We start from the raw sequence: 22,603 nt of genomic DNA, 5'->3' as shown, positions 1-22,603 counted from the left end.
TTACTATTTAAAATACGGTGAAAGAGCACACAGAGCAAATGTCTTACATGTAAAGGTTTCTGGCGTCTGTGCTAACAAAATAGTGCCACAGTACCAACAACGTGAAATACAAGAAGGTCTAACCCCTAGCCTTCATTCTTGCCAACCACCGGTTCACTTGGCAGCTATGTTTATAAACCTTTTCATTTAAAATATATGAGGATGGATGTAGTTCAACTAACTTTATTTTAAAAATAAATTTAAAAGATAAAATGCTCTAGAAATCCTTTGTCTAGGTTACTTAATAAGCATGACCTTTTCATTTAAAAATATTTATTAATCAACTTTTAATTTAAAAAGTATTTATCAATCAACTTTCCTGGCCTGACCAGAACAGACCTATCTATGCAATCATTTTTAAACAAGTAAACCAAATACTATCATACTTGAACTGCAAGCAGGTAAAGAAAGAATGGCACATGGTAAACACTGCAGTTATGTGGAAAGGCTGTAACAGTCTGCACCCCTCCAGGAGGCCTGGCTTGTCTCTGCCCTGTCTGTACCCCAGGGTCTGTCCTACTGATGTAGCTCCTCCTCACTCTCTGCGTTAAGCTGTAGGTGTCTGCGCAAGTTCACGTTTAAACCGTAAGCTCCCTACAGGTGCTGACCGTCTTCATGGACATATATCCACAATACGGCTCAGCACAATGACTTTCAAAGTAAGTATAAATGAATATTTATAGGATGAATGATAAATCATTCCTGAAATAAACGTTCTCTGGTGTCTGTGTTCATTCTACCAGGATACTTGCTTAACCCTAAATTTTAGGGTTAGTTCAGAGACAACTGAGACAGGTACAACAATGGATCTCTTCTTTTGAATACTGAAATGAGATAAAGTGTCCTTTCTGGTTATTGTCCCATTCTACCAGGGACAAAAGAGCTTTATTAGCATCTTCTTTCCTGAAATAAAACACAAGAAACGAGCCAAGCTAATGCTGGAAAGCATTTTCTTTAATGAAGTAGCTAGTTGTTTACACAATAACCAGCATGTAGATCTTAATTTTGTTATGAAGAAACAAAAATATTCATAATTTTGGTGAATTATTTTGAACCATTTCAAGAGTAGTTGATCAAAATGATTAACATCCTTTTATATAAAAAGCTCCCATAAATCCTTAAGGATATGAACAAGCAATTCACATAAACATGTAAACCACATAAATATATAAATATGTAAATACATATTTAACTATAATCTATTTAATTAGATTTCTATTTAAATCTATATAACCAGAGAAAACCTAACCTTAGAAATCTACTTAAACCTATATAACCTATAAAAAGTAGATTGTAGGTTATGTGTATTTTTAACAGGGCTTCATTGTAGCATTGTTTAAAACAAAAACAAAATATTTGAACATCCATAACTGAGGATATAATAAAAAAATGAAATATTCTTTTTTAAATTTTTTATTATGTTAATCACCATACATCATTAGTTCTTGATTAAAAAATGAAATATTCTTATAACTGGATAGTAACCAACCATAACAACTGATGATAAAAACCTATATTTATTCACATGAAAAGATGAGCACATGATTACAATAAAAAAAATCTTATGAGCCCATTTATAAAAATATTTGTATTCTAAGTATAGATGCAAAAAGAAATCTGAAAATATGTATGGGTATACATATACAAATGAAATCATATCTGAATGATAGAAATATAGATATTTTTACTTTTTCTATTCTTTAATGAGTTCCCACAATTTAAAAAAATATATGTATTATTTTTTAAGAAACAAAAACAAAAAATTAAAGACACTTTCTTTGAGAGAAAGATTACTCCTAGTAAGTATCTCCATAGTAAGAAAAGTTTCTTCACTTTTTAAAGGAAACCCACGGTTGCAACTTCTCAGGAATGATCGCCATTCCAGTTAATTCTAAACTAATTTCTCTTACTTAACCTAATATCATGATATCACAAAAATCACCACTAACAGCTCCTAAAAATGAAGCACATACCACATTTTAATTGCTTATTGTGCAAAGAACACTTTGGCAGTAGATTTTTGCCTGTAAATGCTCAGTTTTTATTCAATAAAGAGGCAACATCATTTATTAAAGAGATTCCAAGAGTCCCAAAACCTTTGGCCACCCAGCTATTGATTAATCTATTTAGTCCCTAAGACTCGGGGACACTGGGCCCTAGAAGTGAGCAATAGGGATTCCCATAAAAATTAGACATTTATCAAAAGGAGTCTGATACAACCAAAGAACAAATATTTCCCAGGAATTTTCAAGAACACATTAAAGCAATCACATGGTTATGTGTTGAATGAACCAGAAGACAATTTAAGTTTTCTGAGAACCTGTTATTTAAGCCACCACTGAAGCTGAACTGTTTCCATTGTTTAATAAAACACACATATAACAGACATTTTAATCCTCAAAATAGTTTACTGACATTGACTAAGGATTCTTCTCAATACCTTTTCAAGGGAGGAACTAATTTATGGATTGGGTCCCAGCTCCTGAATCAGGAAACCAGGCTTTGAATCCAGATTCTACCACTTAACTAAACTTTGGGACTACAGAAATCAATTAACTTCTCCATGCTCCAGTTTCTTTATTGGAAACATGGAAAGACTAGTAATATTCACTTCAAGGACTTAAGAAAAATGCATGTAAATGCATTCATTAGATATTACATACATACTAGCTAGTATATTAATACTATTAGTCTCCTCACTTCTGCGCAAAATGCAGTTCTATGTCTCATAATCATACAGAGGCTTCTCGTCAAAATCCAGGCAGCTTCAGAGTAAATGAAGTGATTTTGTGAGGCACTGCTGCTTTAAATAAATCATGGACAAAGGGGCGCCTCGGTGGCGCAGTGATTTAAGCGGCCAACTCTTGGTTTCAACTCAGGTCATGATCTCAGGGTCCTGGCATCAAGCCCCACATCAGGCTCAGCGGGGAGTCTGCCTGAGATTCTCTCCCCCTCCCTCTCTGCCCCTCTCACTAGTGCAAGCTCTCTCTCTGTCAAATAAATAAATCTTTAAAAAAAAATCAATCAATGAATCAATCATGGACCAAAACAATGGCCATAATATGTTTGGTTCCAGATACTGTTTAATTTTTGTTTTCTTAGCATGAAAGAGAAACACAGGATAATCCTTAAGCCAAACTCATGAATGTCTTTCCTGAAACTTTCCTCCTCTTTCTAAATTCATTATTTCCACTGATGCTGTCCCCTCATCATCAAGTTAGAACTTTTGCCATCTTTTATACATCTCCCCTCCCCTAGGCATCTAACTGGTTTGCCTTTGAACTCCATATTCTCCATTAGCACAACAGCTATTTCTACCAAATATAATGTTAAAGAAATTTATAATTTCATATACTATCTCATTTTATACTCACAAAACCTTTATAAGAATCAGCTACATCTCACTGGTGAGAAGCTGACTGACTGCACGGTCACCTGGCATCTTCTGTGTGCCAGTGGCAGTGATGATAATAAGAAACTGAAGGTGCAGAAGGCACCCAGCACAGTAGGAGTCAAGACCTGCGCCCCAATTATGGTACCACTACTTACTAGCTGTGTGATCGGAGCTAACGACCTACTTTATTTGATCTCCCACTTCTTGATCTGTTTTACAGTGGTCCTTAATCCTTTCTATGGCCTCTATGCCTCAGTTTCTCACTCCTCTTTATGCCCCAGTCTCATCTGTAAAATTGGGATATTAGGGATATTATCAGGTTTTTCTGAGGATGGTGTGAGCAAATGCATACAAAGTACTTAGAACAGTTCCTTTGTAGGACGTACTCAAAACTGAGAGCTAATGTCTAGTCCATAGACTCCATGTTGAATGCTCAGAGAATTTCTAAGAGCAATTTCAGCTTCGTGAAATGTATGAGCTTATTTTTTTTTAAGAGTCTCCATTTAAATATGGAATAACATCTGATATTATTGCCCTCTATCGGTGAAAGTTAAAATTTTCTGAATTTATTCCACAAACATCTGGGAAGTAACCTGCTCTATGCCAGGTAGTGTAACAGGTTCTGGGCAATAGAGATGAATAAAACATGCGTCCTATCCTGAAGGAACTAACAACTATGTGAGAAATATAGACACAGAGATGACCAACTATTATAAGACATGGTAACAGTTATAAAAGTCCTGTGGGAACCCTCAGGAGACAACACTTAGTTTTATCTGGTGGTAGAATCAGGAGGGGCTTCATGAAGGAGGTACCATTTAGCCTGGACGTTTCAGGATGAACAAGATTCTGCTGGCAGGGAAGAGGGAACGGGGCATTTCAGGGAGACCAAGATAAGAAACTGAAGATGGGGATTTGGGAAAGGGTTTAGGGTCCAGGTCTGGAAATGTAGCTGAACAGTAAACTGCAGGATAGGGCGGTGAGGAGACAAGCCTTGAAAGGTAGATGGTTCCATACTGTGGAAAGCTTTGAAAATAATACTAAAGAATGTGGGTTTTATTCTGTAGCCAGTGGAGCAAGGCAATTTAGGAAGAACCTGAGATGACTAGAAGTGAACTGAGTGCCAGGGGTCTCTATGAAGGAAAGGGCTGGATAGGGCTGAGTGGAGAGAATGTGAGCTCTGGGGCTGAAGTGCCCAGAGTGCTCCACTGCTTTCTTGGTCTGAGACCTGTGCAAGTCACTTAGGTATTCCGAATCCCAGTTAAATTATATCTATGGGGTCAGTATTTTTCCAAACCTCAATTGATTCTTCTTTAAGGAAGAATCAATAAAGTAGCATGTTAAAAGTGCATATGCATGATCTGCCTGCAGCTTCTGGCTCAGGACATCTGCAGAGGGGCCCAGGTATCTGTCTTTTTAACAAGAACACTAGTAATTCCAATGCAGTCAGTCCCTGTTCTAGAAACACTATCACTAACACAGAGTACTGTATATTTTTGCAAATAGAACAGGTGGCAATCTATGTTATAGGTGAAGAAACCAAGGTCCAGAAAGAACAGTAAATGGCTGAAGAACACACAGGAGTCAGTAACAGAGCACTGGGATCTAGATCCTCAGACTCTACCAGCAGCACTCCGCTGCAACTCCCATCAGATGTGTGATATATTTTACCATTACTGTCTCTGGCCCACAGTCTGATCAGTCTATCAAGGGTTATGACTAAGGGGCTACCCACTCTGTCCTTCTTCCCTCCTCCCTAGCTTGGCCAATAAAGTAGGAACTTCTGGTCTCTGGGCAGCTGCTGCAGCCTTTTCCTCTCCCCTCCCCTCCTTCACTCTCCACGAGGGAAAGCTACTCATCTCTGGTGATTTGGAGAAGAAAATGAGCAAGGATGGACTGACTCTTTGTTCTCTCTTTGGGGGCCAGCTTGCCCAAGCCTAGATTCTTTTTCACCTTCAGTCCTACAGGAGATAAGCTCCCTGACTCTGTTGGGAAGCCTTGGCTTACTGATGTGTTCATTTTGGGGAAGTCAAAGGAAGTCCAAATTCATGTCATGGTTCAAGCCACATTCTCCAATCCAGCCTTATTAATAAACAAACTGATACTCTGTTCTCCATCTGTCCGACTTCTTCACTAGCACTGGACTGATTCTTGCCCAGAGAGGCATGATAATTATCAGCCTCAAAACACCTACCATAACCAAACTTGAACATAATCAAGCACATACTTTTAAATATTGACTTTAAATAAATGTGAGGTTTTTTTAAGGTTAAACTGCAATGTTGGGTTAATCCCAACTTAAAAATAAGGTGCATTCACTGCCTTTGACTCTGCAAATTCTACTTCTAGCAATTTATTCCAAGAAGATAGAATCTGTGCAAAGATTTAGTTATAAAATATGCATTTCATCACAATGTTGCCTAAGACAGGAAAAAATGTGACTTCATCTGAATGTCTTCAAAAGACTGATTATATAAATTAGGCAATCATTAAAAATGATGTTACAAAAGAATGAAAGAGATATCCACTGTATCTTGGTGGGAAAAAAGCAAGTTACACAATGGTATATTATGTTCCCACTGCTATGAATGTATAAAATATATACTTATGTGTATTCCTATATGTGCACAGGAAGAGGCCTAAAAGGCTACATAGCTAGTTTTAGGAGTGATCATCTGACAGTTATTCCTCTTGCTTATCTGAGTTTTCTCATTTTTCTAGTGACCATGTATTACTTTTTTAAATAAAAGTTATTCTTTTTATTTTCACAAAAAATAGTTAAGCATTACTGACATTTCCAACAAAACATCAAAATAATGACGACTTTTCTATTTTACATTTTAATCAATATTATGATTCATTTAATAAGTGTTTTATGTTTGGAATGGCAAATGTAATTTTTTTTTTTAATGAAAATAAACACGTCCTTATACTTTAAGGAAGGGCACTAACTCTACAACTTACTAAGCTGAGGCAGGTTACTGCTGTCCCTGAGGATGGCCTCTTATCTCTAACATGGGGACTATAAAACTCACGCACAATTTAGGATTAAATTAAGGAACAGTATCTAGGTCAAAGTAGTAGTTTCTAAGAAAAGGTAGTTGTTTTCCCTTTCAAAAAAACAAAATCTTGACTTTTAATGTATATACACAAATAAGCAAAAACCAATTCAAGCAATGTTTGGGAGACTTAATTCTTTTCCCAACCCTGCTAGCTAGCTAACTGGTTAGCCCAATTGCATAAATAGTAAACAATTTTTTACTTCGGTACTTTTGGATTCATTCCAGACATTAAAAAAAAAACCTAAGTGTTGGAGTCAAAGACAAAGTCTAACACACTTGAGATAAGATTACAGTACCTTTTTCTTGATCCAAGTCATCTGAACCAGTGCACCAAGATGATGTGGTCATAATTATTATGAGATATAATACATACTGTTAAAAATGGAAGAATTCTTTGCCAAGAAAGCTGACTCTATGTTAAAATATATTTAACATTCACTGGGTTTTATTGAGAGAAAAAGTGAAGTCTTGAAAGGATGGAAGGTGGAATTTTCCACAAGGCTAGAAAACCACTGATTTCTCCTTGCTGCTGGGCCAACACACCCCTTGGACCTGATCCTTGTAGATGCCAGGAAAGCTGGAAAGATTTAAGTTAGAAGGAAATTCAAAGGGGGGGGAAATAACTTGCCTGTCATCCTGTACGTTCACATGGCTCTTGGATCTCCTGTCTATATAATTTTTGCAGCGGAGAGAAGAGACTCGGCTCCTAAAGGATTAAGGAGAAAAGTCTCCTAACCAAAAAAATATTCTTACCTTCAGCCAAGGAGTTAAGAGTTATCTGGGAATTTCATATCAAGTATTAGAAGCATGAGATTTTTCACGAATATGAGACTTAGAAATCTGTTCCTTCACACATCTCATTTCCTATGGTGCTAAAGGGAAAAATCAGGTCTCTCCTAACATGATTGGAGAGAAAAAGGAGCCTGAGAGAAAAGAAAGCCACCTCTGTAAAGGACGTAATGACAATCCCCAAACTTACTTGTTTAAGTACTTTCTAAAGGTGAATGTAAGGCCTTCACACAACATCCAAATTCCAGGTCAGCATGACGGCGCAGTAAAAACCAAAACCTTCTTCCCCTTCTCAGTAGCTTCCTAGGTACAGCCAAGCACCTCTTGTGGCTATACAATTCCCACCAGGTGGGAGCCGTACACTGGCTGACACCATCCGACACTCCTGCTTTGCTCCCTAAGCTAGAAAACGGAGTACTTTTACAGGCTTTGTGCCATCTGAGTTTCACATCAACCACGTAAAGTAGGCAAGCAAGATATTAATAGGCCGTCTTATAAATGAGGAAACAAAGGTCGATGAAAGTTAAGTACCTCCCCATAGCTCTGAGGAAGAATGATGGACTTGGGACCACCCCACAGGTCTCTGACATCTCACCCGGTACTGCTCTTCTCCACAGGCTCCCCTTCACAGAGGACTGCCTACCTCCACCTGCCCAGGACTCAAACATGCTCTCAACATTGCGGAAGGGCACAATTTATAGTACACACTGGCCCAGAAAAGTCAGCACTGATATTGCCAGATCTATTTAGAAAGAACACACAGAATTTTTTAATATCTGAAAATACCGCGTGTTGCTGAAAAAAAAAAAGTCCTTTCTATCTGGAAAAGAATAAAACTAAACTGAAAAGCATTAACCATATTATACTAAAACATAATTGAAGGTGGTTTTCTTTTTTTACTATATTTGCATCTCAAGCACCCTTTGGAAGAAAGTGTTTCTATCACCTCTTTTTCTTCAATTAGGTTTCTAGAACTAAGTAAAAAAGTTTATGACCAGTCCTCATATGAGGGTCCAGTCTCTTTCTTTTCTCATTATTGCAGCGAACTCCTGGCTGACTGTTTTCACCTGTTATTTGGACACTTAACAGTCTGTAAGGAACAACTTTGACTTTCTCATTAAAGACTCTAGTCTAATATTCTCTCACTCCTTTCACTGATGCAACAAATCAGAGAAAAAGTAAAATAATAAAATACTAATGATTATTTAGCAGACGTTGTCAGATTTTGCTTTTCACATAGCATTTGATTTGATAAGAGAGAGATCACTTGGAAATATCCAAAAAACATACATGAAAAATTTCTAGTACATTTTTTATTCAGCAAATCTATTGAAGTGTCTATTCTGTGCTAGGCTGAATGGAACTATCTCATAATTCATCAGCAGTCATCAACTATCATCAAGAGTGGATAGGTTTTGCTGTAAAATTTTTCAGGACTGAAAAAAAAAGGACTTATAAAAGTATCTTAGTATGTCAGCATTTAAAAATTTGTTTTGGGGGGCACCTGGGTGGCTCAGTTGATTAAGCATCTGATTCCTGATCTCAGCTCGGGTCATGATCTCAGGGTCTGGAGTTCAAGCCCTGTATAGCATGGAGCCCACTTAAAAATTTTGTTTTGTCAATCTCCAGGTTTTAGAGGGGAGGGGGGAGGGGGGATTGTTAGCCTGGTGATGGGTATTAAGGAGGGCACGTACTGCATGGAGCACTGGGTATTATATGAAAACAATGAATCGTGGATCACTACATAAAAAACTAATGATGTATTGTATGGTGAATAACATAAAATAATAAAAAATTTTTTTTGTTTTGTTTTGTTTTGGTTACTGTCTCATTCAAAAGTTAACAATAATAAAGGAAAATTAAAGCTACACCAAAGCTGCTCCTCTTTTTACATTACAGAGCCTTCCCTTTATCTACCCCTCATGCAACCTTTCTCTATGTTGAGAAAAGAAGCAACAGCCCTCTTTCTTAAAGTGAACATAACATCAACAATAAATTACTGTGATGAACATCAAAACTTGATTCTGAAAAACTATCGAGTTTCATATAGAATTATTTGTGGGCATAACTAGAAACAGTGGTCAACAATCAAAAGGTTTTTAGTCTACTTGCCCCTAGTTAGCTGCAAAAATAAAAGACATTTCTTGGGGCGCCTGGGTGGCTCAGTTGGTTAAGCGACTGCCTTCGGCTCAGGTCATGATCCCGGGTCCTGAGATCGAGCCCCGCATCAGGCTCCCTGCTCCACGGGAAGCCTGCTTCTCCCTCTCCCACTCCCCCTGCTTGTGTTCCCTCTCTTGCTGTCTCTCTGTCAAATAAATAAATAAAATCCTTAAAAAAAATAAAAATAAAAGACATTTCTAGACTCTCTATGATACATCTCTTCCAGTCACAGTTCTCCTAAGATGGGAAAAAGGGGACAGGTAAGCAAAATCCCTGTTGGCTCTGTAATGCCCTTGCAATATTCCCCACACAAATTCCCAGTGAGCTTTGTGAGTGATCTACACAGAGCAAGCAGTTAATTTCAGCAGGTTTACAAATTTAGCTAGAGTGGGTATTGTGTGTAAATGTGTCATTTCACAGAGACTTTAAAATCCCCTTAACATCCTGTTAAATATCTGCAAATAGTCCGGCTAGATTGGCTACATTACCAAATCTCTGCAATTAGCAATCCCTATTTCCTATTCATCCTTTACTCAACTCCCCACTCTCCCCTTCAGTGTATTTTAATACCCCTACCTGTCTACCCCTATATCCCATCCAAACTTTGTGGTTGGTCTCTAGGTCATTTTCTGGTTTTGCATCTGCAAATGTTATAAAGATTGAATCATTTATACACCTAAAATGACTTAAGAGCTTGTAGCAAAGTCTACAGGTCTTATACTGTGACTTCATAAGGTCATATTAAAAAAATAATCATGATCTAAAAAATATTTTTAAAAGTACTTAAACAAAGTCCAATGGCTGCCTTTTCCAAATGAGTAAGGACCTGTCAGGACAGAACAAAGCAGTACAAGTCTCTTGATTACTACAATATTAGCTTTTTTTTTTTTAAAGATTTTATTTATTTGACAGAGAGACACAGTGAGAGGGAACACAAGCAGGGGGAGTGGGAGAGGGAGAAGCAGCCTTCCCGAGAAGCAGGAGCCCGATGTGGGGCTCCATCCCAGGACCCTGGGATCATGACCTGAGCCAAAGGCAGACACTTAACGACTGAGCCACCCAGGCACCGCCAGTATTACCTTTCTATAGACTCTCTCAGTTTGGCATAATCACTTAAGTAATCATTTTATTTTATTTTATTTTAGTAGCGGGGGGCTTGAACTCATGACTCTGAGATCAAGACCTGAGCTGAGATCAAGAGTAGGTCGCTTAATCCACTAAGCTACCCAGGTGCTCCTTAAGTAATAATTTTAAAGATACACAAGTTTTAAATGAATATCTTCTTTTTTTCCCTTAAGATTGTATTTATTTATTTGACAGAGAGAGAGAGAGATCACAAGCGGGGGGGGGGGGGGGCAGAGGTCGAGGGAGAAGCAGGCTCCTGGCAGAGCATGGAGCCCGATGCAGGGCTCGATCCCAGGACCCTGGGATCATGACCTGAGCCGAAGGCAGACGCTTAATGACTGAGCTACCCAGGCGCCCCTGAATATCTTCTTTTTAAAAAACTTCACTCCTTGACAGTAGTACCTATATAATGCTGAGGTCTACTTTTGCCTGGGAATAAAACATGTGCTTTTCTGCTAACCTATGGAACAGTGCTGGCTTATTTTCCTTTTAAATTCTGAGTCTCTCTTGAAATCAAAGGGAAACCAGTTTTATAAAATTCCAATCATGTCTATAATACATAAATGAGGAACAAAGGAGTCAGACAGGAATGGAATGATCTGACTGACTAAAGAAATGTCAGTCACATAAACCAAAAATGGTTCTGCTTAGAGAACTAACAGGATTAGTCAAAAACAGATACAACAACAAAACCAGACTCAAAAACTGGAAATTTTTCTCAGTTGATATTATGAAAGAATACATGTGAGGCTACACATTCAAGTCCAGATGAACCCATTTGTGAGGCCCTATCTCTCTGTCCTGTTAAATCACAGAAGTCTGACTGCAAGAGAGACTGGATCAAAATACTGGGGTTGATGAGAGCAAGTTCAGGACCTGTATGGGGGCAGGGAGAGGGGAACTTGAAGAGTAAGATTTTCCGCAGGTTGGCTCAATGGTCTTGTTTTCATGAAAATGGGTTATTCTCATGTTGTTATGAATGAACATGAAATTTCTAGAGTCATTTCAAAAAAAACATAGCTGATTAAGGATCATACTTTGGCCGCACAAGTCATGCAAGTAGAGTATTAGCTCCTGAAGGGTCATATGTAGGTAGTATGGCTCCCTGGGACACGTGAATAAGCAAACCGTTTGGTCATGAGATTATCTAAGATATGTGAAGTTGGGGGGGAGGGGTGGCAACAGCTTCCTATTCTGACTGAGATCCTTCCCAACTTTATAGCAGCACAATTAAAAATAAATCAAACAGGAGAGTCTGAGGGCCCCGAGGAATTTCCCCACACATTCTCCTGATACCCACATTCAAATTTGAGATAAAACGTACCTTCTAATATTTAGCTTCTCCTGCACTTAGGGTAAAGAGGAAAATGTAATATACTTAGCTTCAGGAAGTATGCAACTTAGAAAATTTAAAATAATTTATCACTAAGTCAAATTAAGTACCTTCTTATAGTAAGGTGATCACACTCCATCTTAAAAATCTTGCTCAAAATATAAGCCATAGTCTCCCTCTACTCTTGAATTATTATTTCTGTATTCTCAAAGCTATGCAGCAATGTGATGTACAGTGGTATAAAAATAAGCTTACTGATAAGCGTAAGCACACTTAGTTCCTAATGCGAGATGTGACGATGACAAAAACCAAATTTAAGCTGTAAGTGAATACAAACATGGGGGTAGGTTAAGACAAAGTTATAACAGGTATAATTCTGTCCATCACAAATCAAAACGATGATTCCCTTAAGGTAAAAAACCATATAGTAGAAATGAGATTCTCAAAATAATGAAAAAAGAGCCCTTGAAACACCTTAACAGCAATGTATACTAAAAATAAGGAAAAAAGGAAAGATGAAATACAAGCTTCTTCCTTTCCCACCTAAAAACCCACCCTCAGAAAGAGCACAGAGAAACAAACCCAGTGAAGTCAGCAGCACCATGCTGACCAGGTGTTCCGCGGTCGCTGCGACCCAGCTGCTACATCTGCTGTAGCTTCCTGCACCAAGTCTGCTGCTTTGCCCTCCCCGAGCATCTGAAGAGAAATGACATGTTTCTCTTCAGAGGTGTTAAAAACTTGGGTTGCCTAAAGGACAGATGTAAGTTTGACACCTACGATTAATAACCACAGTGTATTAGGCCAGTGGGAACTTTCACTATGCTGAAGCCAGACAAACTCACTGCTCACACGGTACTCAGGCGCCCAAGTGCCAGGACCCAACGGAGGTAACAAACTATTTTTTTCTTTTAATACTTTACCATTGGCCTACAGGGATTGCCATAAATAAGATTCACAGAAAGGAAGGCTTAGGAGTAGGCTTTTAATAAGTTCTCTAGGGTCCTTGCTCTGAAATATTTAACAAGCTTCGGCATCTTCTTACTCTCTATGAAAACCACCAACTCAAGCCAAGGTTCACTGTGCTTTAGGAACGGACACCAAATGTGTACTTATTATAGGTGCTTTGTTAGGTCTGATTTATCTGAACCAAGAATTCTTATTTAAAATTCTGTGAGACATTCATAAGATTTCTGGTATAAACACACCTCTAAAAATTCCAGTTCTGAAAAATGTAATTAGCCAATTAAAATTTCCCCTTCAGAAGGAAAAACACTGGACTGGCAAAGATGGTTCGGTTCTCTCGAGTAGGTAATACTGTACTTAGGTCAGAGGTAAAAGCTGTGCAAGCATACGTAAGTCAGTGTTTGTCTAGAGCAGAGCAAAAGCGTACAGAATTGTTAAAATGAGCTACCAACAGAAACATTTCAGTGCATGCCAATTGGCCCTAGCAGCATATAGCTGAATTTATATGCAGTTACATACCAAGGGAAGATTTCTTTGTGAGGAAGAGGAGGTCAGGACCCTCCCCCACCCCCAGAGGTTTTTCTAGTTCTCACACCTGCAGGCAGCAGATGCAGTAAACAAGCAGTTGTTTGTAATGCAAATTCAAGTAACGAGGATGCCTCGGGGCTGCTCCCACCTTAAGCCCAAACACAAATGGTCATCCTGCCCCTGACACTCTAGATGAAAACTTACCACTGAGGATGTCAGTTACACAAACACTCGGTCCTGCTAAGGACAGAGTTAAAGAGCAAGAAGTCACAAGCATGGTTAGGGGTGAATAAGAGAGGCTGCCTTCCGGTTAAAGTGTTTTGGATCGCAGACACATTAAAAACAGCTGTTGGGTATTAAAAACCAAAGACTACAATTCACTTCGGTCGGACCGTTAAAAAGAAAAATGGACATAGCCTTGTGGTTAAAAACTGAAAAACTTGTGTAATTGTGCAAACTGCAGAATATCGCCAAGAAAATATGTCTAAAATAAATACGTCCTAAATAAAATGTAACAGAATAAACCAAAGCAGCAGATAACAGGGTAAGGTAACTGCTTCCTGACCACACCTCTTTCCTGCACTCTACACCCACCAACATTTATTCTGGCCACAAATCTTTCCTAAACAATGAATGACTGTTCAATTCACTGACCTCAAAATTTTAATATATGTACTAACAATAAATACCTTCTATTCTATCAAAATTTCAAAATGATTAGCATGGGAGGAGGAGGGTAAGGGTGGCTGGAGAGACCTAAAGCAGAAAATGCTGATTAAGAGAAGAGATGCCTAATTTTCAAGATGCTTAGGGATAATATATGAATACCAGTACATTTTTATTACATTGACTTTTAATAAATTATTGTTTTGAAAGGAGAAATGGCTGAACTAAGGAATAAATCCCACAAATACTTATTAAGCATTAACTGTTTACAGCTGAAAAGTGTTTAAGATCGTTTTAGTGGTTATTTTCTGTTGTTACCAAGTCAGAGACTATAATTTAGATTTGTCAGAAAGATTATTTGTTGTTCTCAAAAGTCTTTCAACAGAAATCTTCAATTATTCCTTATCTAAAACATATTCTCCTCCTCAAAAACAAACAAAAAACACAAAAAAATAGCCCAACTATAAAAAAAGTATCTGATATGTTTGCATATTTAGTTCAACAAATATAAAAATCTACAAATTTTAAAACTCAGAAGCATTTATTTGGGAGTGGTCCCTAAATATTAAACTGTATTTGCTTTGATTAATCACTTTTTAGGCAGGAGATTCGTATGTACCACACAGACATCTCTATCATTAAATATCTGAAAAGCCTTTTAAAATAAAACGTGAAAACACTATTTCCTATAACAACCATCATAAGATCTCCAAGATCACCATTTTAACTATTATATGAAAATCAGAAATATCTCATTCCCTACTTGAAAGTTCAAGTATCTTTTTGAAATTTATGGAAAAATAATTACAGGAACTTCTAAATCACAGTGCCACATCAAGTGGTTATATTCCATGTACCTGTCATTCTAACAATTGAAGACTACACAAATACTCTTGTTCATAATCGATTCCTCTCTGCTACTTTGGTGAATCTTTTAGATCCCAGATTGTGTTCACTGAGGTATTAACAACAGTACTTTCCCTAGATGTCCGTGATTTTATTTATTTTTTTTCCACTTAATGGAAGCACTGGGCTAATAAGGCAAAGACCATAGGTTCCATTTTCACAATCCTAGATTTGTTTCCCTTAAGGGTCAGACTGAAACCCTAATCCCCAAGACCCTGCATACATATATGTTCTTCATTGGGGGTTAGGTGGTAGAGGGAGAAAAAGGCTGAAATAGGGCAAATATATTGATGGATCAGTGAAAATCCATCACTACCACAGGAGGGACGACTCTCAGGGAGAGCTCCATCACCAGCACATTTCATATTCACGTACTACGTAAGTTACCCTTTAGATGTTTTCCTACTATATAAATGACATTTCCACTTCCCAACAAAAGAAAAATATCATCAAATAACATATCTGAAATTCTTCAAAGTGCTAAACATTTGATGCAGTTATGTTGCCACTGCATTTTTAGAACTTTAAAAGTTAACTGAGCCATGAGATAAAAAGGACAATTTTCATTAGGGTTATCTTCAAGTGATATTTTCTCAACAATTGACAATAAAGTAAAAATAACTCATCCCCACCCCCCCAACTGATTTTTTTTAAAAGATCTGAGAGAGAAAGAGAAAGCAGGGGGAGGAGCAGACGGAGAGGTAGAGGGAGAGTCTCAAGCAGATTCTGTGCTAAGCACAGAGCCCGACTAGGGGCTCCGTCTCATGACCCTGAGATCAGGACCTGAGCTGAAACCAACAGTCAGTCTTTAACTGACTGAGCCATCCAGGTGCTCCGCTCCGCTCCCCCCACCCATCCCCCAGCAACTGATTTTTAAAAAACATCAGGAATACAATAAAACAAGACACGGTCTTAAAAGCTGAAGTAACACTCTATATGTTCAGCCCCAAATGAGGTAAAGTAGTTCTGATTCTAGATAGCTTGTGGGCAGTGCAAGTTATACAGTACTTAGTTAACTGAAAAATTAAATCAATTTTTTCCTCTCATCAGCATAAACAGCACAATACTCATAAAATCATGAATTTGTTGATTTCACTTTACTTGATTTCATGATAACTGGTGATCTGTTATTTATTAACCTTAAACAATAAGCCAAAAGCTAAATTCCAAGTGTAAGACATCAAAAGCAGCACGCTTTTAAGGCAGCCATTCTTCACAGCAGGTCTTACTTAGTAATGACTGGTCACATACAATGAAACTATTTCTGATGTGTTTTAAAAAACAACTATTTTGCTAAAATACAAATTAACTTGCACTTCTGAAAATAATTTGCCAACATCAGCGTGTTACTCACTGTTCTTGGGATGGGTGGAGAAAGAGATCCATTTGACATGTATGGGTCATTATTCATATTTGGCATCATAATGTACCCAGAATAACTCGAGTAGGAGGGTCCCTTATTGTAGAGGCCTCCATCTGGATGCTTTCCTGGGAGAATCCAAATAACAATCAATAATGCATTGACTTCCTTTTTATATCAGTGCATTTTTCATCTGAAAATCTAATAGTTCTATGACAAATCAGACGTGTTTACAAAATACTGTAACTGAATTATTATGCTGTATTTTAGATTGACAGTATTTATTCTCTTAAATGGCTTAGCAGTGAAACAGATGTTTTAAAAACATGTGGTTCAATTTACTTCCACTACTGACTGGTGTTTTTACAAAAATAAGTGTTATTCATCTAACTTAATTTGTTCTAAAACTAGCAAACTGGCCCAAGAAATACAGACACATGAAAGAAAACACACAAACCTAAAGCTGTATTATAAACATATTAGGCCATCTAGCTATCCACACACACATAAATATTTACACACCTGAAGTTTTGAGCAAACTCAAAAATTCTACCTGTGCTTCTAGATTTCTAGAAAATTTCTAGGTTTTCCTGAGGGAAAGAGCTGTATCTAGTATATATGGGCAACTACCAAATTTATGAAGGATTAACTCCAAGAGACTTAATTTTATATACTATACCATTCTGCCAAAGAAATGTGTGTGTTTAATATACGCCTTTCTTCTCTTTAATCTGTGTAAATACTCTGTAGCTCAGAAGGAAGTCTGATATTATAGATTTCTTCCCTTCTTCTCCTGGCTGACATTTTGTATGAATACTTTATTCTGGTCAAACCAATTGTAAGTAAAGGAGAACAGAGAATGCAGACTATCCGACAAGAAAACCGTATAGATTATTTGATTATTTTAAAGTCACATGGAGTTCTAGCTAAATCTAAAAAATATATGCAGTTTTTATAGTTTTGAGCAGGAATTAGAAATGGGGAGAAAATCTATCATCTTCCATATGCAAAGTTCCTAATTTTAAGAATAAAGTTTTATATTTTTACAAATTAGATTCTGATTTACTGAGTCATATTTAGTCTGTGCATTCACTGCCTGCCTTCTCACTACAATAAGAAACAGCAATTTTACAAATGAAAATCCATTTGAAACTATTCTTGTTGGAAAACAAATTGGTATAGACTGTCACGCTGGAACAATGCAGAAAAAAATACTAAAGGTCTAAGCCAATTAGAACTTGGGCTAAAATAAGGAAAAGAGGAAAACTTATTATAGACATTTCCCCTTCCACACTGAATCTGGAAGCCAACTAAAACCCAAAGGCCCCTAACTCATTCAAAGACAGTTTTTAAATTATGTAAATATACATGAGAAATAGGAAGTAAGTTTCCTGGGTTTTTTCCCCCATTTTGTTAAAATAGTGGGCACAGTCTTATCACAACTGATGCCCATTTCTTGGGACTCAAAAATCACAAACCTACCTATATTCAAAAACTGCACATATTAAATGATAAACCCGGGAGAAGTAGAATTAGGGTCTTACCATCATCAGGGTGTTCTCTGGCCTTGTCGTGGTAGGACTCCTGAGAGGTTTGTGCTTGTCTGGCCACCTAACAGCAAGAATCCCCGTCCCCGAAATAAAGAAAATCAACTTTGAGTTTGTGATTAAGCATGTGTCCACTGGTAATTCAAAGGAGGAGGGCTGGGTGCAACTCAATCTACCTATTTTATCAATCTAAGAGGGGTAAGGCTAGGGTTGGAAACCTGGAAATCTGTTGCTTTTTCTTTTCAACACATATTTTTGAGTGATTATTATGTACCCAGGACTAGAAAGCATAAGTGAGAGTAACAAAAACAGTAACAGTATAGTAAATTTGGGAAAGCTCCACACACTGCTCTGACTGCTGACTGCTGCAGAGCATCCCGGCTGCTTGGATACCTAGTATGATAGGAGTTTGATTTAATGGGGTTCATCATTTTGATAGCTCCTTTAAACCCCTGTTCACAGTCAATCGGAGCTGATTAAAGTCAGGCCGAAATATCGCTTTACAACTATAAGGACATTTTAATTAAAAAACTAGGAACTCACATTTAAGGGTCTTAAGGCAAGTGTCCCAAGCCAGTCCCAGCAGAAGCCCCCCTCCTTAAAACCTACCACGGCTAGCTCAAGCCCAAGCTGAAGCTGACCAAAAAAAGTGAACTATTCTGTGGTTAAAGGGAGGAAAATTTGAGAGTTGGGTTATAAACATCTAAAAGGTAGCCCAGCTAATATCAGTTCTGGTAACCACCATCCACCCAGACTCAACCACGTGCAAATCAGTGGTATTACCCATTCACTATCTTCCCTGGTCTGCCCCATGCCCACTTACTACCTCAGCAAAGATTAACAAAGCCCTAATCCCTGGGTTCTATGCTTCAAGCTGCAAGACCCTTCTTCCCAGAGCAAAAAGAGAAAACGTGAACTGGGTGGCAAATTTATTTATGGAATAAGGACGGACAAGCAAAATGAGCAGAAAGAAAAAGAGGCTGCTCTACAAATATGAGAGTCTGGCCTCTAAGTGTTTTGGATGTTACTTGGTTCCTTGGACGTATGTCCCTCCAGGTAACCTCCTCCCCCCAGTACATATTCACAAACCTTTTAAGTGGGTTTGGGTGCACCCTAGCCCCCCCGCACACCGGTCCCCTTCAAATTGGCATGTTGGGGTTTAAGATTCGAGGATAACGAACACCCGTGTGTTCTCCTTAGAACCCAGGGCCCCAGCCTTACAAATGAGTACTCACCCCTGCCATTGGTATAAAGAAGGTAACTCTGAAGTGTTCTTAAACATGTTGTTTAAAACCCAAAATGTCCCCGCCCCCAAAACCACACGCTTTCATTTTGGGGGCAGAAGGATGCCATTTAAGGGAAAAGGGTATACCCTCCAAGTTTCTTTGGAGGGAAAAAGCGTTGGTGAAATCATTTGAGTGTCAGGACTTTTCTACCGGATTTCCTCCAAAGCGTTTCCCAGTTGTTAAACCAGGGTGGCCAGTGGAAGTGTCGGGTATCAGGGTCCATCCGCCCACCCCACCCCCCTTTCTGAAACTCTCCACCGCCTGAAATAGCCCTTCCGCGCGGTCCTGCTTGCGGCTTTCTCTCGCCTGTACGCACGTGTCTCTATTTACTCTACTTGGGTTACCTGCGCTATCGCCCGCAGCGGGCCAGGAGATCAGATAAAGCGCTTTCCACCCTCCCCTGAGTGGGTGCCCTGACTTCCGCCACATCTCGACTCTGACTCTCCTTTCGTCTACAAAGATTTAAGGCCTGATTCGGGCACAAACTTACCCGAAATATAAGCGCTTTTTAACTTTAAGTGGCCGGGATTGGAGAAAACTAGCGTTGCCGGCGGTACCGGGAGGGCCCCCCCTTCGGAGGGGGAGGGGTGGCTCGGCTGGGGGCGCCCACGGCTCCCAGCAGCCGGCCCGGGCGCTGGGACTCCGGCAGCCGCAGAGACCCAGGCGCACGCCCCCTCGGCTGGCTGGCTCCGCACGAACCCCGCTCTGCGGCGGTTGGGACCGCCCCGCCTATCCCCGGCCCACGCCCGCCTCCCCTTCCTTTCAGCCAGCGGCTCTGCTCATCTCTACCTAAGCTTTGGTGGTTTAACGCACTTTTGCAGAGACATCTACCGAGAGAGCTAGCGGGTGCACTTTGTTTTCCGTTCCACGGAAGAACTTCTCAGTGTTGTTCAGACACCCTGGCTTTAACGCATCGCACTCTCTCAACCCCACTAAAAAGTCCGCAAGTGAAACGTTATGGGTTAAGGGCAGCTTCTCCCACCCACAAACCAACAATTTAGTCATCGAACCTCAGAACTGATCCACTTGGAATACCCTTCCCTGCACACTCCACCTCCCACCGACACCAACACACACACGCACGCACGCACGCACGCAGGCATACACACAGGAAGAATGTTGACCAGGGGCCCATCCAACTCCCCCCACCCCCACCCCAGCAAACGAGGGACCTACTCGGGACCCGTCAGTCGAGGCTCCCCGGCGCCTTCCCTCCTTCTCTGCTCTTCCCCGGGACCCGCCACGCTTCACGGACCTCCGGGCAGCGGCCCGCTCACCTCGTGTCCGTTGCTGGCCGGGATGATTTCAGACTCGTTAACCAAGGAGGACTTGATGTCGGCTAAGTCGCCTTCCTCTTCGGGGTGACTGATTTCTGCGAAGATTTTCTCCTTCTGAGGATCGCCCTCATCTTTGAAGGGGATCATCTCGTCGGTGGCGCAGAGTTCCGGGTCTCCCCCGCCGCCGCCGCCGGCCCCGGAGAGTTGGGGCATCCCGACCACTCTGTAATCTCCGCTCCGCTGGAGGAGCACCCGAGGCGACAGCAGGAAAGACAGGGGGTCAACGACAGAGGGAGGAGGAAAAGGAGAACTGGAAGGATGCGTGAGGGAGAAGAGCAGGCGGAAACCCGGCCGGCGGCCCCGCGGCCCGAGCAGCTGCGGCGGTGCCCAAGCCCCGGCAGCAGCCCGTGCCTTCCCGCTCCGCGGAAACCGGCGCCGACGCCCGCCCTCGAGGCCGAAGGGCACGGGGCTGCTAAGGCCGCCGCAGCCGACGCCTCTGGGGGCGTCTGAGCTGTGTGGCGCGTGCTAGGCTAGGCTGCCCCGGCGGCCACCCCACGCCCCCGGCGTCTCCAGGGTCTGCGCGCGGAGGACGCCGGTTCCGGAGGAGGCACGACTCTCCCAAGTGCAGAGGAGGGTCCGTCGGCGCGTCTCTAGGCAAACCTCTCCACCCTAGCTTCCTCGGTGGCCGATTTGGGAGTTTGTTTTCCGAGAAAGGAGGCAAGCTGGGCAAAAAGGCTCCGTTTGCCCCAGCAGAGAAGGTGCAAGGAGAATCAGAAAATAACGAAATGTCCACTTCCTGGAGAGTAAAAAAAAAAAAAAAATTAAAGAGCCACGCGGGTTGAGATGTCCGTTTTAGAGCTTCTTATTTCCTTCCCTTTCGCTTCAGTTTTCCTTCTCCAGGCGCATTTAATCTGCTGGAGGAGGAGAAGGTGGGGGAGGAGTAGGAGGGAACAGAAAGAGAAGAAGTTTGCCAAGAATAAAGTTTGTGCCGGCGAGCGCTGGGAGTCGGCAGTGAAGGGTACCGCGGGGTCTCAGGGAGTCACAGCAGGGGCCTCGGACCCAAACGCTTCTGCCGGGAGCTCCAGCCGACACACAAACACACAGCCGGACCCCTCTTTGTTCCCGGCTCGAGTTTCTCAGCCTGGCGCTCTTGCTCGCCGCTCTCCACGCCTCCGCCGGGCCGCCCTGTCAAAGCAAAGAGCTGCACCCTTCGGGTTCGCCTGGCCGAGGGGAGGGGGCGGGTGCCCCGAGCTTGGCCGTGTTCGAGGCTCCGGGCGCGTCCCGGCTCCTCCGACCGTGAGTGCTCAGACCAGGTCCCTCCTCCGCACCCTGCCCCGCAGGTGAGCGGCTGCGCCTCCCCACCACTTCTCCTCCTCCCGCGCCTCGCTGGCGCTGAAAAGCTACCCACTTGCGTCGCTTCTCCTCCCCCTCCCCTCCCCCGCCTCCAGCTCTCCTTGGCCGCCCGCTGGGGAAGGGGGGGCGGCGAGAAGGAGGTGGTGATTGAGGACTTCTTTTTTCTTTTCCCAGAGCCTGTAGGACGAGTCCTATTTGTGTGTGTGTGTGTGTGTGTGTGTGTGTGTGTGTGTGTGTGTGTGTGTGCGCGCGCGCGCGCGCCTAGAGGAAAGGATCAAGCAACTCGCTGAGAGAAGGAAGGACCCGGCGCTTCCTGTACCCCACGGAGAAGCACCCTTTCCCCGCGTGAAATTGACAAGAAACTCTGCCCGAACGCCTTAACTTCATCATCTAAGTATCTCTTCTCTTGTACCCCCCACACCTTCCTTGCCAGTCTCTCCCGCCCCCCCCTTCCCGCCTCTCTCTCTCTCTCTCTCTCTCCCTTCCTCCCTCCCTTTGGCAGGGCAACGAAGATGAAAGAGAAGCCGCCGCAGCTGTGATCGACACCACGTTGATAGATGCTCTGACAGAGCGGATGAGGCGGGAATTGGGGACAGAGAGAAGGGAAAGGGGAAAATAGAGATTGCTCAACTAAGAAAATGGAAACAAGAAGGACAAGGAAGAGAGTTGTGGCTTTCCTAAAATATGTCGAAGGACAAGGGAGCACATGCTAGCAAAAATTAAATCTCCAGTCTTACCGAGAAAAATAGGACAAAGAAAAAACTGAAGACTGGATCTTAATTACTGCCTTTTTAAACAAGATCTCTTTCTGTGCA

General features: G+C 41.2%; 1 protein-coding gene across 6 annotated transcripts in view; it reads right to left on the bottom strand.

Annotated features, from left to right (window-relative positions):
• Positions 1-21,994, bottom strand: part of LEF1 (lymphoid enhancer binding factor 1) — a 120,064-nt gene extending 98,070 nt beyond the window's left edge. For 2 of the 6 annotated variants that reach the window (XM_088021075.1, XM_088021074.1), the window contains exons 1-3: positions 20,436-21,994; positions 17,870-17,936; positions 16,320-16,453 (exon numbers count right to left, since the gene is read on the bottom strand). In XM_088021075.1, coding sequence (XP_087877201.1) covers positions 16,320-16,453; positions 17,870-17,936; positions 20,436-20,648 — 414 coding nt within the window. In that variant the 5' untranslated portion in view covers positions 20,649-21,994. Of the gene's footprint in view, positions 1-16,319; positions 16,454-17,869; positions 17,937-19,107; positions 19,171-20,435 lie in introns of those variants that run through there. The other 4 variants (XM_028121288.2, XM_028121287.2, XM_028121291.2 and 1 more) reach the window with 3 other exon arrangements.
• Positions 21,995-22,603: the final 609 nt, after the last annotated feature.

The sequence above is a fragment of the Eumetopias jubatus genome, unplaced genomic scaffold (genome assembly GCF_037043125.1).
Source record: "Eumetopias jubatus isolate StellerSeaLion01/CBP00866 unplaced genomic scaffold, mEumJub1_p1.0 scaffold_2, whole genome shotgun sequence".
Taxonomy (NCBI): domain Eukaryota; kingdom Metazoa; phylum Chordata; class Mammalia; order Carnivora; family Otariidae; genus Eumetopias; species Eumetopias jubatus.
This window is presented reverse-complemented; position numbering and strand designations above follow the sequence as displayed.